This window comes from Camellia sinensis, chromosome 15 (assembly GCF_055761805.1).
Source record: "Camellia sinensis isolate YWXY chromosome 15, ASM5576180v1, whole genome shotgun sequence".
NCBI lineage: Eukaryota > Viridiplantae > Streptophyta > Magnoliopsida > Ericales > Theaceae > Camellia > Camellia sinensis.
The window spans coordinates 55,497,501-55,515,038 of NC_138975.1; the positions used below are offsets into that span (position 1 = coordinate 55,497,501).

The 17,538-nt window shown below is 40.1% G+C and overlaps 2 protein-coding genes across 6 annotated transcripts in view; one reads left to right on the plus strand and one right to left on the minus strand.

Moving 5' to 3' along the window:
• Positions 1 to 3,005, plus strand: part of LOC145789036 (uncharacterized) — a 3,868-nt gene extending 863 nt beyond the window's left edge. The window contains exons 1-4 of the mRNA XM_082909916.1: positions 1 to 1,895; positions 1,969 to 2,025; positions 2,100 to 2,189; positions 2,278 to 3,005. The exon at positions 1 to 1,895 is cut by the window's left edge and continues 863 nt beyond it. Coding sequence (XP_082766042.1) covers positions 1 to 1,895; positions 1,969 to 2,025; positions 2,100 to 2,189; positions 2,278 to 3,005 — 2,770 coding nt within the window. The remainder of the gene's footprint in view (positions 1,896 to 1,968; positions 2,026 to 2,099; positions 2,190 to 2,277) is intronic.
• LOC114290767 (V-type proton ATPase subunit C) overlaps positions 1 to 17,538 on the minus strand; it is a 67,547-nt gene that overhangs the window by 39,221 nt on the left and 10,788 nt on the right. The window lies entirely within an intron of this gene.

Genomic DNA, 17,538 nt, shown 5'->3' on the forward strand with positions numbered 1-17,538 from the left:
TATATGGATTTTTTGGTTGAACGACGTTCTTTCCACATTTGCCCCTATTTTGAAGAAGTGTGGGATTTATGCTGCAATCTATGTATCCCAATTTGCTTATGCCAGGAATGTCTCCCTCCTCAAAGGATTCTTAGAGCGATGGACACCCGACACCAACACTTTCCACACCATTTACGGTGAACTTGGGATCTCTCTATGGGACCTTCATCGCATTAGCGGGCTCCCCATTTGTGGCGAGTTTTATGAAGAGTTCACCCCCTCCAATGACATTTTATATTCGTCCCAGACATCCAAGGCGTGCCGTGGGCTTTTCAACATTTATGCCAGCTCTTGTCAATCCAAGAAGTTTAACCACTGGACTTTCAAATTCATTGACGAATCCCCAACTTCAATTAATGGTTTTCAACGAAAAGACAGGATCCCTGATGATGTGTATCTTTCTGGTTTTTTGGCGAGCTGGCTTAGCGGATTTGTCTTCCCTCACTCTTCCGGAGAGATTCGTCCGACGACCTTTCATGTAGCCACCAAAATGGCAGGTGGAACCTTATTTAGCCTGGCCATCCCCGTCCTTGCATACCTCTATCATTGTCTTGGCAAAATGGCATCATCATCTTCACCTGGGAAGGAAAATATTCAGGGTCCTTTACATTACCTTTTTGGATGGATTTCACTATATTTTGTCAAGACTTACTCTCATGGGGATCCTCAGTCGATTTGTCCGATTCCTGATATTCATTTCATGCCATATCTTGGGTTTATTGGAAACCAATCGGCTGCCCAGTTTTTTACTGATAAATTTCCATTTGTGGACTCTCTCCTAACTTATCGTACGGAGTGTCAGTTTAGGGCTCTTACTCATGAAAGTGAACCTTCAGGCATTCTGGTCGACTCTGAAAGGATATCACCTTTCCACCTTGGATATCTTATATCTTTGAGGCAAGGGATTTTAACTTTTAAAATGGGATTTAATTTCATTTCTGAACCGTACTCCCCTAACCGATACGGTCGTCAATTTGGGTTTTCTCAAGCATGCCCTATACCGCTTAATGTATCTTGTCGGCGGCCCTCTGAGTGGTCTAAATTTTATTACAACTGGCGCCATATGCTACGCTGCGGTACAAAAGTCTCATTGGAGTTACCAGGCTCCCGATCTACTTCTCACATAACCATGCCTTATGCCAATTGGTGGTTGGGAACTTCCTTTACCGTGCTCCAATATGTTACTCATTCCCAGCCGAAATCTTCACGCAAGAGAAAACTGGATATGCCAATTAAAAACCGAAAGACGAAGAATCCTTCTTACTCTAGAGCTAGGTCATCATCTTCACCTACTGTTCTGGAAGCATCATCACCTCAAAGAATGGATAATAGTCGACCACTTATTGCTCCTTCTCGGTCAAGTTACTCGGTTTCAGATCTCCTTCATCTTTTCGAAGATATGTGTAATTCTCAATTTAAAATGAGATTTAGCTTTGAGCAAGTAGATTCTGGCCCTCAATTTGCCTGTCTCGCAAAGCTTTTTCCAGAGACTATGTCTATCAGTGATTGCACAGGAACTTCCCAACCCACCGTAGCGACAAAAACCCCAATGGATCAATTTCGCACATACTTGTACTCTTTTCTTGAAGATAAAGATGAGAATATGATTCAAGAACTCTTTGAGGGAGATGGGTATGAATTAACTGCCTTGGGTCGTATTCGCATTAAGAGTGTTGAAATTCCTTCTCCTACCAAATCTTTTGATTGTTCTCTCAATGGAAGTAGCGAGAGTGAAGATGAGTTTTATGACTACACCCCTCTTTTAGATGGCACACCGACTAAGATGAGTAAATCGACTTCAGCAAATGTAGCTTTTTCTTCTCCTTCAAACGAGCCATCCAAGCTATTGGAGAAAGGTATAGTTTTTTTATTTTATTTTATTTTATTTTTTTTTATTTTTTTTATTTTTAATACCTTTCATTTTCTTAGGCACTGCGCCTCGGACTTCCCCAGCTGCCTCGCATATGCCATTGGCTACCTTTAAGGGTATTCTTATTTATTCTTTGTACCTTATTTTATTTCATCATGTATAGATACTCAAGGAATTCTTTTCTCTTTAGATCATGCCACATTGCAAAATCCATGGTCCACTTGTGGGAATCACAACTTGTCTCCTCCTCCACCTAAATCTCTTCCAGCTGTACACCAAGGTATACTTCATTCATATATATATATATATATATATATATTGTTTTTACCTTCTATGTTTTCATTGAGTATCTCTTTCTATTTGCACAGAAAGTACTTCTGACACATTGGAAGAGACAGACGAAATTGATTCTGATACCTCGGAAGAAGCCCAAATTATTGCAGACTTACTTGAAGCAAATGGGGTTAACAAATTACTTGACAAACTTGAAGCACCCTTTGCTTCATCTGGCCTTCTTTTGGGAACTTCCTCTAACGAAGCAGCCACCCATATTCAGAAAGGTCTTACTATTTCTCTCCAATCAATGACGGATGTTAATGGCATGATTGCTGTAGCAAACAACGTTTTCATGATTTTAAAGAGTTTGGGTGTAGACTTCATCTCCTTTTATGAGAAGGTGAAGATATTTCTTGGGTGCTTTGCTTTGAAAACCCAACTTGCAGACTCTTCAAACTTGTCTACTGCAGAATTTGAGGCCCAATATTGTGAGAAGAAGCTTCATTTTGACAAAGTTTCTGGCGAACATGAACAGTTGTCTGCTTCAATTATCAAGTCGGATGAGCAGATTGCGGATCTTAATCAAAGGATTATTCAAACCAAAGAGTTACTCAAACAACTTGAAGAGGAATTGTCATCCACCCAAGCGGAACATGCATCCTTTATGTGTGATTTTGCACAGGCTTCCGAGAGTGTTTCTAAATCAGAAGAAGACGTGCAAACTGCTCTGAATGTTTTGAGCCAACACAAGAAGAAGAATGGACAACATAGTGTTGTGGAACGTGCTTTTGAAAGGGCTAAGGCTTCTCTTAATGAATGAATGCACTTTTATTATTTTTTATTCATCCGAACATAATGTATTTATGAAATTTCGCTCAGTGATGGATTTATTTGTTATTCGAAATTTCTCAATACAATACATTGATTTGTCTTATTTTAGCCGTACACAAAAGATTTACTTGTTATATGAAATTTCTCAATACAATACATTTATTTGTCTTATTTTGGCCGTACACAGTTTATACTCTTGCGGGCCAGGAGTATCCAATGTTTTATCACCTTAGATTTCGGTGAGGTATTTTAGCAGTTTAACCACATACAATACCGTTGGTGGTATTTGACTTTTGTTTGGCCGTGCACAGTTTATACTCTTGCGAGCCAGGAGTATCCAATGTTTTATCACCTTATATTTCGGTGAGGTATTTTAGCAGTTTAACCACATACAATACCGTTGGTGGTATTTGACTTTTGTTTGGCCGTGCACAGTTTATACTCTTGCGGGCCAGGAGTATCCAATGTTTTACCACCTTAGATTTCGGTGAGGTATTTTAGCAGTTTAACCACATACAATACCGTTGGTGGTTTTTTTTTTTTTTTTTTTTTTTTTTTTTTTTTTTTTTTTGCCCTAACTTTTGCCTAGGCCGCCCTTTCGGGTTTTCAACCTAGCAGGCTTTCTTAAGGGTAATATCTCTTCAAGAACCTTGCATTGGTTGGGGGAATGATTCTGTCACCATCCATCGTTATCAACAAATAGGCCCCATTAGAATAAACCTTCTCAATCACATAAGGTCCTTCCCATTTGGGCTCAAGCTTTCCTTTGGTTCTTCGTGAGACTACTATGGGTGTTCTAACCATTAGTACCAAGTCCCCCTTTTTAAAGGAACGAAGCCTCACTCTTTTATTGAATGCATTTGCCATCCTTTGTTGGTAGATTTCCAAGTTCTGTTGAGCATACAACCTTCTTTCATCCAGGGTCTCCAGCTCAGCCAACCTCACTCTTGCACTTTCATCTTCTGTTAAGGATTCTTGTATTGCCACTCGTAATGATGGTATTTGAACCTCAAGTGGTAACACTGCTTCTCCTCCAAAAACCAACGAATAAGGGGTTGCTTGAGTAGGAGTTCTGTGCGAAGTTCGATAAGCCCACAAAGCTTCTTGTAACTTTTCGTGCCAAGCTTTTTTGTTCTTATCCACCATCTTCTTAAGAATTTTGCACAATGTCTTGTTGAAAGCTTCTGCCAAACCATTGGCAGGTGCATGATATCTTGATGAATGGTTGTTTTTGATTTTGTACTTGGCAAATAACTTGTTCAAAGCATCACTCCTGAATGGCTGTCCATTATCCATGATGATACTTTCTGGAATCCCAAACCTGTAAATGATATGGGTTCGGATGAACTCGGAGACAACTGTGCTTTTTATATCCTTTAAAGCCACAGCCTCTGCCCATTTTGAAAAATAGTCAGTTGCAGCTAGGATGTATCGATATCCTGCTGAAGATGGAGGTACAAAAGGACCAATAATGTCCATACCCCATGCTGCAAATGGCCAAGAACAAGTTGTTAAATGTAAAGGCTCTGGGGGTTGGTGGAGAAAGTTCCCATGGAATTGGCAGACTTGGCATCTTCGAGCATAATTTATGCAATCTGCAATCATAGTCGGCCAATAGTATCCCAACCGTTTTAGCTGCATATGTAATTTAGGACCACTTTGGTGTGCCCCACATACACCTGCATGTATTTCTGCCATTACCTCTTGAATACGCTCCTTGGCTATACACCGCATGAACATTCCATCCAAAGACCTTTTGTATAACGTTCCATCTTTCCACAGGACAAATTTGGTAGCCCTGCGTCTCACTTCAATTCTTTTTACTTTATCTTCAGGTAGCCTACCATGTTGGAGGTAAGTCACGAATGGTTCTCGCCAATCCTCCTCGTTTTCTCCTTTCGTGGTGACGACCAAGATTGGAACCAAGTCAGAAACCTCCTTTAAAGGTTGTAACACCCTTCTTTCACCTACCGTGATAGTAATTGTTTTGCTATCTGGTAGGGTGAGTGATGCAGCCAAACTTGCAAGTGAATCAGCTCGAGCATTTGTTCTTCTCTTCACATGGAAAATGTGTGTTTTCCTGAATTGCGAAAGCAATTGATCAGCCCTTTCATGATATGGGATGAGACTTGTTTTCTTAACAATGTATTCTCCACGGAGTTGCTTTACCACCAGTTCCGAATCTCCATAAATTGAGAGTTCTTCAATAGGAATTTGTAATGCCAATTCTAATCCAGCAATTACAGCTTCATATTCTGCTTCATTATTGGAGCATCCTTCACTTAAGGCGAAAGAATGGGTGATTATAGCATTGTCTGGAGTCACAAACACAATTCCAATTCCAGCTTTATTGTTTTTAGGATTTTCTTGCTTCTTGCCATCTGGACTCCTTGAAGCTCCATCAAAATACATCTCCCATCCTTTCTGAATTTCTACTTGCATAACCTCTTCATCTGGTAAATCAGTTACTAGAGGTGAGTTATCAGGTATAGGATGTGCTGCCAAAAAATCTGCTAGAGCCTGCCCCTTTACAGCTCTTTGGGGAACATATTCAATTGCGAATTGTTGGAGAATTACAGCCCACTTTGCAATTTTCCCTGAAAGTATGGGCCGTGAAAGTATATATTTCAAGGGGTCTGCTCTTGATATCAACTTAACTTCGTGTTCCAAGACATAGTGCTTTAGTTTTTGCAAGGCGAACACCAAGGCAAGACATGTCTTTTCGATAGGGGAGTAATTGACTTCTGCCCCAACCAAAGTACGACTCAAGTAATACAAGGCATTTTCTTTCCCATGCTCATTATGTTGTGCCAACAGTGCCCCTAACGAACCATCCAAGGCTGTTATATACAACAAAAGTGGTTTCCCTTTTATTGGGCTCATGAGTACTGGAGGCTTCAAAAGATACTCCTTAATACTATTAAAAGCATTTTGGCACTGCTGATCCCATTCAAATGGAACACCTTTTTTCATCAATCTTGAGAATGGCAAACATCGACCAGCCAAGTTAGAAATAAATCTTCTGATATAGGCCAATCTCCCTTGTAGCCCCTTCAATTCCCTTAAGTTTCGTGGAGGAGGCATTTCGGCAATAGCTTTAATCTTGGTAGGGTCAATTTCAATCCCTTTGTTTCGAACCACAAACCCAAGAAATTTTCCTGATGAAACTCCAAATGCACATTTTAGTGGGTTCATCTTGAGTTTGTACCTCCTCAAACGTTCGAAGATTTTTCTCAAATCTTCCACATGGTTTTCCTTTTCCTTTGTCTTGACGACGAGATCATCGACATAGCATTCGATGGTGTCATGGAGCATATCACCAAAAATTATAGTCATCGCCCTTTGATACGTGGCCCCAGCATTTTTCAGGCCAAAAGGCAGTACCTTATAGCAAAAGACTCCTTTCGGAGTCCTGAATGCAGTCATTTCTTCATCTTCAGGTGCCATTCGGATTTGATTGTATCCTGAATATCCATCCATAAAAGACAAGGTTTCATACCCAGTAGTTGCATCTACAAGAAGCTCAGTGATGGGCAAGGGAAAGTCATCTTTAGGACAAGCCTCATTGAGATCACGGAAATCAATGCAGACCCTTATTTGACCATTCTTTTTCTTGACCGACACTATGTTTGCTAGCCAGGTTGGATATTGGACTTCCCTAATGAATCCTGCATTAATGAGCTTGTCGACTTCGGCTTCAATTTGGGCTGTAAGCTCTGGTCGAGTTCGCCTCTGAGGCTGTTTAATTGGCTATTTCTCAGGGTGAATTGCAAGCTTATGGACTGCAATCTCTGGATTAAGACCAGGCATCTCACTATAGTTCCATGCAAATATATCACGATACTCCCTTAAAAAGGAAATATATTGCCGAGCTTCTTCTTCCTTTAAATTTGCACTAATGAAGGTTGGTTTGTTTTCTCCTTCATCACCCAGATTTATTTCACAAAGGTCATCCACGGTAGCTTGGCCTCCTGCTTCAAATTCTATTGGTGCAGGTTGAGCTTCATCTTGGTCAACATCTTCCGACACATCTCGAGTGATAGTCATGTTTACTGGAAATTTTTCCTCATCACCCCGATAGCCTAACCCTTCTGTCCTAGCGGTGATAATACCGCCTTGCTGTATAGCTTGCCTCTGCGAAGGCGTTAATGCAAAGTCAAAGGGTGTCATTGTTTTGGGTATTTTTTCAGGATCTAAACCAACTTTCACCAACATCTGTGTAATTTCTGCACTGAAATTAGGCTTCTCAAAACTCGAGATGTTTTCTTCTGGCACTTGTTCAACTTTCACTTTCTGTTCAACATCTCCAAGTGAGTGAAATATGATGGGTTTCGATCCTTTTCCCTTAGAAGGGACCACAATCTTATTATATTTCTCCACATAGGTACATTCTGTCCTCCTTAATGGCAACGTGAACTCACCCTTGAGATCCAAAATTGGATTTATTGGGGCTAGAGCCTTTGCCCCCAGTTTCCTTTCGGACTTTGGCACATATCGAAAAATTCTTTTTGTTGAAACTGGAGTAGACTCTAGAACGTCTTTGACATTCGGAGTATCTTCAGACTTTTTCACATCTTTTTCCTTTCTTTGTGAAGTCTTTGTATAGAAGCGAGCATCAGCATAATAGGCCTCTACTTCACCAAATGGATCATTGTCAGCCACAATTATCCCCTCTTTTTTGGGTGAAAGCAACGGGTACTTGATACATTGGTGATAAGTTGATGGCACTGCATGATGATTATGCATCCATGGTCTCCCAAGCAAAGCATTGTAGGAGGTGTCTACATCAATGACCAAGAACTCAGTACTTTCTTCAATATCTCCAAACTTGGTTCGCAATTCAATCTTCCCCATTGGGCGTTGCTCATTCTGATTAAATCCTTGAATGACCAAACGACTTGGGCGAAGTTGTGAAATTCGAACCCCTAACAAATTTAAGGCCCTCTGAGGCAGAAGGTTCACCGCAGATCCTCCATCAACGAGAATTCGAGAAATTTTCACATCATGGATAAGTCCAGTGATAAACAAAGGTCGATTATGGTCTGTCATTTCAGCACACATGTCTTTGTCACCAAAGGTTACCATAGCCATGCATGTAGTTGCCTTCTCTTGATTTCTACTCTCGATTTCTTTGTGGAAATCCTCTGGCTTGGATAGGGCATATATTAGAGACTTTCGAAGCTCTGGAGACATTTTCAGTGCATCATATACACTCAACAATGCTGGAATTTTCTTTAGATGAGCTAGCACATCATATTTCACTTGCTCCTCCTCCAGCAAGACCTGTGAAACTTCTGACGTTTGAGGGTCTTGAGGATTTCGTAATTTCCTCCGGTAGGTCAAGTAAGTCTGGCATACTTCAGCAACCGCCTTTCCGTTGACCTCAACTTCTTTTGTTCCCTCACTTATTTGGACCATGTTAACTGGTCCAGCTGCAGGGTGATCATCATCATCAGTCACTTCTCCATCTTCCTGAAGCTGCATTCTTCTCCCATTTCTTAGATACCGGGAGTCACGCCTATAAAAGCATTGAGAATCTTCAAAACCATTCTTCATGGCCTCCCAACTAGGCACCACGACTCCATCGAGGGAGCAATACCAGTCAAAGGCGATCCCCTCTAAGGAAAGAGGGAATTGTTTTAGGCAAAGTGCTTCATTTTGAGCTGTTTCCCCACACTGTTTCAAAAAACGCCTAATATGTTTTTGAGGATCTCCATAACCCTCATATAGGACAAAATTTGGAAGTTCGTATCCTTCAGGAAATGGTGTTTGCTCTACCCATAAAGGGAACAAATCCCTTGGGCGATAAGTGCCCATCTCTCGAAGGTCAAGGGCAGTTTCAATCTTCTCCTCAATTGTCCCTTCTATGAAATCATATGTTTGAGAAGATGTACCTTCGTCATCCAAATGTTCTGACATCTCAATTTCTATTGGCCATGGTTTATAAAATGTCCTATAAAATCGATCAGCCATGGTGTCCCAATCTGGGATTGAATTAGGTGGCAGGCTAAAGTACCAATCCGCTGCCCATCCTTCCAAAGAAAGAACGAACTGCCGTAGAAGTAACGCCTGGCTTTTTACTGTATTTCCACATTGTGCAAGGAAACGAACCAAATGGCGCCTTGGACAACCTGTCCCATTATATAAAGGAAAACGAGGTACTGCATATCCTCGTGGGAACTGAACCCATTCGACCCAATTAGGGAAAGGGTGTCCAGAAATTTGATTTCTTTCAATACTCAAATTTTGATGGGCTTCAAAACCCTCATCTTTCAAAGAGACTGTTACTTTTGCCTGATGTTCTGTTTCCCTTCTAGCTTCAATTTTTGCTTTCTCATCATCACCTGGATTGCGAATGATATGTATTTCTCGCTCTTCAAAATTTACGTCCACAGTGATGACATTACAAGGAAAGTCAAAGTGGTCACTTGATACACTTTCTCCATCGTATGTCCTAGCTGGGGATGTGTGTGGTGAATCATCAGGGGAAAAGTTAAGTTCCCAATCTTCATTAGGATCCTCAACTTGAGATGACTTTGCTTGTTTACTTGAATGCTTCCATACTTCATCATCCGACATACACCTGCCATTCACCTCATCATCCTTGAAATGTAGTCTTTTTTTCGCCTTTTTTACAAGCTCAGAGTCGGACCTACACCCGGTGTCTCTTTGTTCTGTTCCCCTTACATATTCTGGAGTGCTTTGATAGTACATTGGTGGTACTGGCAAATACTCTGGAGAAAAGGCTTCTGGTGTATACTCTGGAGAAGCTGGTGTATATTCTGGAGAGGTTGGTGTGTATTCTGGAGAGGCCGGTGTGTATTCTGGAGAAGTTGGTGTATACTCTGGTGAGTCAGGTATACAGATAGGAGATGTAATGCAATCCCCTTCCCTAACTTTTGAACCAATTTCACCCTCATCTTCCTCGCTATCACTCAAAACAATGATGGTTAGGCAAGGGGCCAAAGTAAACTTTTCCTTCCTTCTTTTATCAAAGTATGTCTGCAACTCCACAGATTGAAATTTTGAAGGTAGAAATTCCTCCAATGTAACTGGGACAAGAGGATCTTGCTCTAACTGCTCATCAGGGACCAATTTCTCCCCCTTTTCCTTCTTTGGATTCTTTTTTCCTTTTCTCTTATTTACTCTGGCCTTTTTTAGTTTCCTAGAAACTTTTGATTTTTTCTTTTTGGAAACTTTTGGCCCTTGTGTTGTTGAATCAACCACACTTCTAACTTTCACTGTGGCATTTTGTTTTTTCTTCATGCTTTTTGACTGATAAACAACCCATTCACCTTCATTATCATTATCGATAGTGATTGGGTTAGCGGATGCTTTCTCTTGAGGAGGGAGCTCAATGATCTTAGAGTCCAAAAGTTCTTGAATTTTATCTTTCAGAACAAAGCACTCTTTTATCGGATGACTAATCAAACGATGGTAGGGGCAATACTTTGGATCATTGGTCTTTCCTACCTCATGTGGTCTTTTCACCTCAAGGAGAGCAATCAACTTTTGCTCCAACAGATCTTCAAATAGGTCTTCGACCAGATCATCCATGAAAGAATATTTTTTCTCCAACCTCTCTTTCATAGTCACCTTTTTAAATTCCTTGGGCTTTTTAGCCCCTACTACAACGGGACCCTTCTTTCTGGTTTCGATTGTAGCTGCAGTCGAGGACTCAACCCTTTCAACGGCCCTAGACCTCCTTCGTTTAGCTAAATGCAGCTCCATATCATGAGCTTTAGTGCATAGATCATTGAATCCTTCAAAAGTTTGAGCCATAAGAGCCGTAGAGAGCTCATGTCGGAAGTTGTTAAGGCACATCCGAATTAACTCTAATTGTGTAAACTTTTGAGGACAAGCAAATGTCAAAGCTCGCCATCTTGCAATGAAATCTGTAACAGACTCATTGTCACGTTGCTTGGTCTCAATCAGTTCTGGTACTCCAACTCGTCTTTGTGTGTTGCAGAACTGTTTAAGGAACTCCTTCACCATGGAATCCCAATTTAGGATTGATCCCTCAGGAAGATTAGCATACCAAGTAAATGCAGAACTTTCAAGCGATTGGACAAATAGCTGCAGGCACAGGGCCTCATTCTGGGCTATTGGCCCGCATCTTGAAAGGAAATGAGCCACATGTTGTCTTGGATCTCCTGTTCCATCAAACATTTTGAAATCTGGTTGGGAAAAACCAGAAGGGAATGGAACAGCATCTACCCATGCTGGGTAAGGTTTTGTAATTATTCGAAAATTCTCATCATCTTTTTCTTTGACTTTCTTTACTTGTCTCCTCACCATATCATCAATCATGGCCATGAGCATTGGATTCATACCACCACTGGTCAGATCAGAGTAACAAAGACCATTGCCCCCTGGGGCTAGTGTACTTTGTATGCCTACAGATGCCCCTACAACAGGTTGTGTCATTTGTTTGGGTGCACTTCCTGGTCCTGTCATTTGGGCCTGCAGCTGTTGCATTTGCTCCAACATAGCAGCCATTTCCCGTTCTTTTCTCTCGAGTTGTTCTTGTAGGGCCACCACTTTTTCCTTGAGACTTTGGTCCTGTTGGACCTGCGAACTTTCACCTTCTTTCTCAACCTCAGTCATCATAACCGCGACTTTGTTGATATCTTTCAATTCATTGTTTCCAATATTTGTTGAAACAAACGAGATAGAATCATCTTGTTCGTATAAAGGATTATCAACCCCCACAACATTACTCATATTTGAAGCATCTGACTGCGATGCTTTGTTTTGAGCCTGACGGGTTATGGACCTTGTCACAGGCCCTTTTCTTATTCCCTCCATAGATAGTTCAACCAAAGTAGAAATATTTCTCAAGGGTTGCTTACCCTCATCCACCTTGGATTTTCCAACAAAGATAGGACTTTCAATTTGTTTTTGGGGTTCATCTTTCGAGAGAGCCCTTTCAATAGCTCCTATAACATTTGTTGCCACTGTTCTTAGTTCCAGTTTTTTTAAAGCTTTATTTCTTCTTCGCCTTTGTCTTTTCGAAACTGGATCGAATGGCATATCAAGTTGAGCCCCTAAGGGCATAGAAGGAACTGTTTGTGCCTTTGCAAATTCCTCATGAATTTTCAAAACAGTCCCTACATTTTTAGAGTGGGTCAATTGATGTTGATTCAAATCTCGTTGGGCCAACGGGTGTTTCTTATTCTGTTGGGCCAACGGGTGTTCCTTATTCTGTCGGACCAACGGGTGTTCCTTATTTGAACCCTGTTGAGCCAACGGGTGTTCTTTTGGCTCCTGAGAGTTGACTGAGATTTGGTTTGACCGATTTTGTGCTCTGAACAGAACTATCGGTTTATAGGCATCAACTGTTTTTTCAACAACAGGGGCCTTTTTTTCATCAACAGAAGTTTGGGTCATTACCCTCCTCCCAATGGCCCTAATGATGGCCATGTTTTCAACAGAAGCTTTCTTCTGGGCAAACTCCACCATTTTAATGGAGTCTTCTACCCTTTTGAGTAGTTGGGCCACAACATTTTTGGTTGCCCCCGTTGAAGCTGCAACAAAAGTCGTAGTTGCAAACTGATTAGCCTCCTTTGCCTGAATTAAAAAGCTCTTCGTTCGGGCTGTGGCCCTCACAATTGCGTACTGCTTTGACGCTTTCACATAATCTTCAGTAATCTTTCTCAAACTTTCAGCTTTCTGGAGAAGTGTGACTTTTTTCGTCACACCAGTTACCTTCGGGACAGCCAAGAGCTTTCGCTCCGGAGCCCCTTGGGTGGCAGGGGAAAGAAGTGCATCTTTCCAGGATTTCGTTGACTCTACCTTTGGGACAGCCAAGAGCATTCGCTCCGGAGCCCCTTGGGTGACGGGTGCTATCTCCAACCTTGGTGATTTCAGAACCACTGGAGTGTAGGCTTGTCTCCTAACAGTTGCTTCAGCATTCCTATAACAAAAGAATACGTCAGTAAGTATCAACTGTATACATATATATATTATTATTTTGTTCTTCAAAAGATGAGAGGAGAAATAAGTCCCACTGGGCGTGCCAGAATTTGTAGACACAAATTTTAAAACATGAAGTGTTTCAACACATTTCAAAATTTTATGTTACAAATGTCCACTGTTTAGTCTTTTTTGACTAAACAGTGTTGATTATTTGAATAGCAGGTTCTTATTTCCGATCTGTATTTCAGATCGTTAATTACACATTTTATGCAAAATGAAACCTCTGATTAATGAAGAACAAAATAAACAACAAAAGACAATTTTAAAAAAAAGAAAATATTTTATTACGATTATTATGGGTTTTGAACCCTCGAATACAAAATACAGTTTGGGTTTGGAACCCTTTACCTATTCATCGCCATTAGCGTAGGTTCTTGAATTCTCTAGCCTTCTCTTCTTCTTTCTTGTAACGATTTGTTTGGCTCTCAACTTCTTTCTCTCTCTCTCTGATCTTTTTCACTTCTGATCTTCCAATCCCCCGGTCTTGTGTGATGGTCCTCATATTTATGGAGGGCCATCAGGTGATAGGAACGCTTCATCTTCATTTTGAATTTCAAATTGAATGATAACGCTATTTAAATTTTGAATAATAGCGCTATCTGATTAATCGTATATCTGATTAACCGAATTGATCTTTGGGGTTTCATCCTGTGTGGTGTCTTTGCTGTAGGCTCTACAGGTGTCATTTTTTCGTAGGCTCCACGTGTCATTTGAGCATCTTGAATAACGTCGTTAAGATACGACGTTGTTTTATTTATATACCTCAACGGAGCAAATTAATCATTTTGGGAAGTGATTGCCTACAACAATCTTATTGTAGGCTCTATGTGTGTCATTGACTGTATTTGGTTTAAAATTTATGTGCCAACAGTACTATCTCTCACTATGCCACCCACTTGACCACATTCAAAACATAAATAAATTATAGAGAAAATTACAAAAACATGGAAAGTAAGACAAAAAATTGAAAAAATATAGAGGAATCAATTTACATTACAACACGTGGGAAGATCAAAAGTAATTACAAATACATAGAGTCTGAATTTTGAGAGACAAAAATGGCCCTCTCTTACCTCCTTATTTCCCTCTCTGCTCCTTTCTCTTTATTCCCTTCCATCACTGATCTCATTTCCCTCCCAGAAAAAAACCCCAACCACCTGGCCTATCCCCCCAATCCCGACATCCACATACGAACACCTTATGACTTTCCCACCTTCCCTACCACCACTACCTCTCTCTCCTTCTTCCTTTCTTCCTCGCTCTCCCTCCCTTCTATTTTCCCTTTAGTTGCCACCACCCACCGGCCACCACCGCCGCAATCCCCTCTCTTCCCTCCCTTGTTTCTCTCATATCCTCTGCAAAACCCTATCCACCATCACCATCCTCCCTCCTAATCCCATAATCCCAACCACAGGCACCTCACACACCACCTCCTGCCACCATCAGCACCTACCACCACAACCACTATTATTCCCTTCTTCACCCACACAACCCTCTCCACCTATAAAAAAAATAAAAATAAATAAATAAGCCCAAACCTCCCTCCACTACCACCGTTCATCACTCTAGTTGCGAATTGCAGCAATAGTGGCCAGAAATTGCGGCAATGGTGGTGCATCAACACAAAATAAGAGGTTGAATGAAGGGAGTTAAGATCTGACTAAATTCAACGACAAGGGTTGGGATCTAGCCATTCTATGCTTCCCTAATCCCTCTTTCATCGCAGGATTTGGCCGATCTCGAATGCCATCACATCATTATAAAGGGGCTAGGGTTTTGAAGATAACAGGAAAAAAGGGAAGGGGATTGTGATGGTCAGGGTTGTGATAGGTGGTGGCTAACGGTGATTGTGGTTGCAACAGAGAAGACTTTTACCCTTTCATCTTTCACAAATTGTACTTTTTTTTCTCCAAAATTTTCTCAAATTGCTTCTTGTAGTTGATGGAGGGCAGTGGTGGTGGTAGTTGTAGATGTTGGCATGAGCAGTGGGGTGCAGTTGGTGGTTACAAAAGGAGGGAAGAGAGAGAAATAGAAGATGAAATATAGGGTGAAAAATTATTCAAGAATCCATGTTTTTGTAATTATTTTGGGTCTTCCCATGGGTCTATAATTTTTATTTCCTTTCCACTAATTTGTAACTATTTCTTCTACTTCCCATGTTTTTTGTAATTTTCCCTAATTATGTGCTCCATACAGCACATAGAACTTCATCAAAGACCCCAATCTTGGAAAGTTAAAATATCCAAGAAAATGTATCCATGGAAATTTTGACAGTGGGACATACCTCTGTAGCTCGGCTTTGCCCGCTCCCTTTCGGAAGAATGAATAGCCCTTACAGTTCGCACTCCACTTATGTGTTGGTTCTGATTCTGATTTCACAAGTGCAATGTGAAACAGTGAAACACAAAAAGAGTCCAAATCCGGCAATTTCTTTTGGAAAATCGATGTTTGAATCAAATGCCAAAAATGAACTGCTTTGCCAGATATCAGAGTCGCCACCTAAATATTTATTTTTGAAAAATTTAGGAAACCCATGAATCGTGCCAAAGGCCATTAGTCCGTCGTTACCAAAGTGTCTTGGTTCGGGAACTTAGGTATGAGAGGGAAAGGTCAATAATTGAACACCCCACTCACTCGATCAAAGATCGGCATCTACTTATCATGATGTAATTTTTATGTACAGTATATGTTCTTATTCTGATTATTTAATAAATCCTAAAATTTATTATATGAAGCATACAAGGTATAGACTAGTTTGCTCAAATTGGAACAATTCAATTTCATATTTGTTTCTCAAAAAAGGTTTGAATTTGCCATCTCAGGTGGGCTTAATTTGCCACTTAACAAAGTGGGTTTAAAGTTTGTGAATTTGCCACTACAAAGTGGGCTTAAAACGTACATTCGTTGAATCATTCCAATTCAAGCAACAAGCCTTCATCCACATGCATTCAAACAGTTTATCATTTAAGCAATTAGCCTCATGGTAGGATGCTAAACATAATAAGAAAATTATGTACAAGCGAGATGCTAAAGCATAACAACTCACATATTTACCGACGTCTCGCGAACAAGCTACAAAACAAAGTTAAAAAATATGCATGATTCCTAACTGTACAATATGACAAATGCAACACATGTGATATGCAATTACTAGGCTCGGCTACTAATATGGCATATGAAATGATTTGATCACATGCGGTCTAAGCATGTATTCAAAGAAGTATTTAAATGACAATGTGAATTAGAATGATGCGCCGGGCCTTGGTGCATGCAATACAAGTGGATGCAAACATGAGTATGCTAAATTAAACATGATGTCCCTAATCTAACCATCATAAGCTGGTAAATAAAAGGGAGAAAGACGTGGGGTTGGAAGACATACACATTATTACAAGTTTGTTTGCCCTCGCGTAGGAGGGTCCGAATGTCCAAGTGTCCAAACAAATAATTATTACAAAACCGAATGAATAATAAATGAAAGGGGCTGTCTAATTTATTACAATAATTGATGTAAGGCAAGCCTTGACACAATAAATTTGGTATAACGTCCGACCGAATTCAATTAATCATATTGGTTCTTTATGTCGGTTGTAATCCAATTTTAACCAATTTTATTAGCTTTTTTTATTACCTATCCATTTCTTTATCTTTTCTACTGTTTATGCAAAAGTGATATTTACGTCCACTAAGTCCAAAACGCAATAAAGAGAAACAAGCATCAACTTAACTCGAGAAAATTTTCTTCGAGAGAAATTACAAAGGAAGAGTCAAACTTATTTACACGCGATAAGGGATTCCAAGTCAAACTCAAGATATGTAACAAGGACTAGTCAAACTCAAAAGAATGATAATGACGTAGAAAAACCCAAACTTGAGTGATAATGACTTGAAATCCAAACGTGATAATAAGTGATAATGACACTTTCCTTGGTGATTTCCAAGGATCAATTAGTCCCTTAAAAGTAAACACACTGATAAATAAAGAGAAATAAAAAATAAAAGATTGTGCTTTAGTATAAGAACATGTATACATTTGGGGTAGTGAACCTCCAAAGAATTTAAACTGTTAAGTATAGAACGTTTTATGCTTTTGGTAGTAAATCCCCTAAGAGATTAAATCAGTAAGCATAGAACATTGTATACTTTGGGTAATGAACCTCTTAAGCATAAAACGTTTTATGCCTTTGGTAGTGAATCTCCAAAGAGATTAAACCATTAAGCATAGAGCGTTTTATACCTTTGGCAATGAACCTCCGAAGAGATTAAACCATTAAGCATGGAAGAGTTCCTTTCTTATACTTGAACTACAATCTTAATTTTTCACAATTTTTTAATCGAAATAAGCAAAGAGTGGAGGGAGATTGTAGAGATGATTATGCGAAATTGATTAATTGGTTAGTACAAATAAACTTGATATTTAAAACATAAATCATTGAAATAAATTAAACAGCCCCCTAAATAGCATACAATAGTGCTGAAATTAGAAACATACCACTTTTACTATTCACCGCCGAAGGTACTATTCATCGTCGGGGTTACTATTC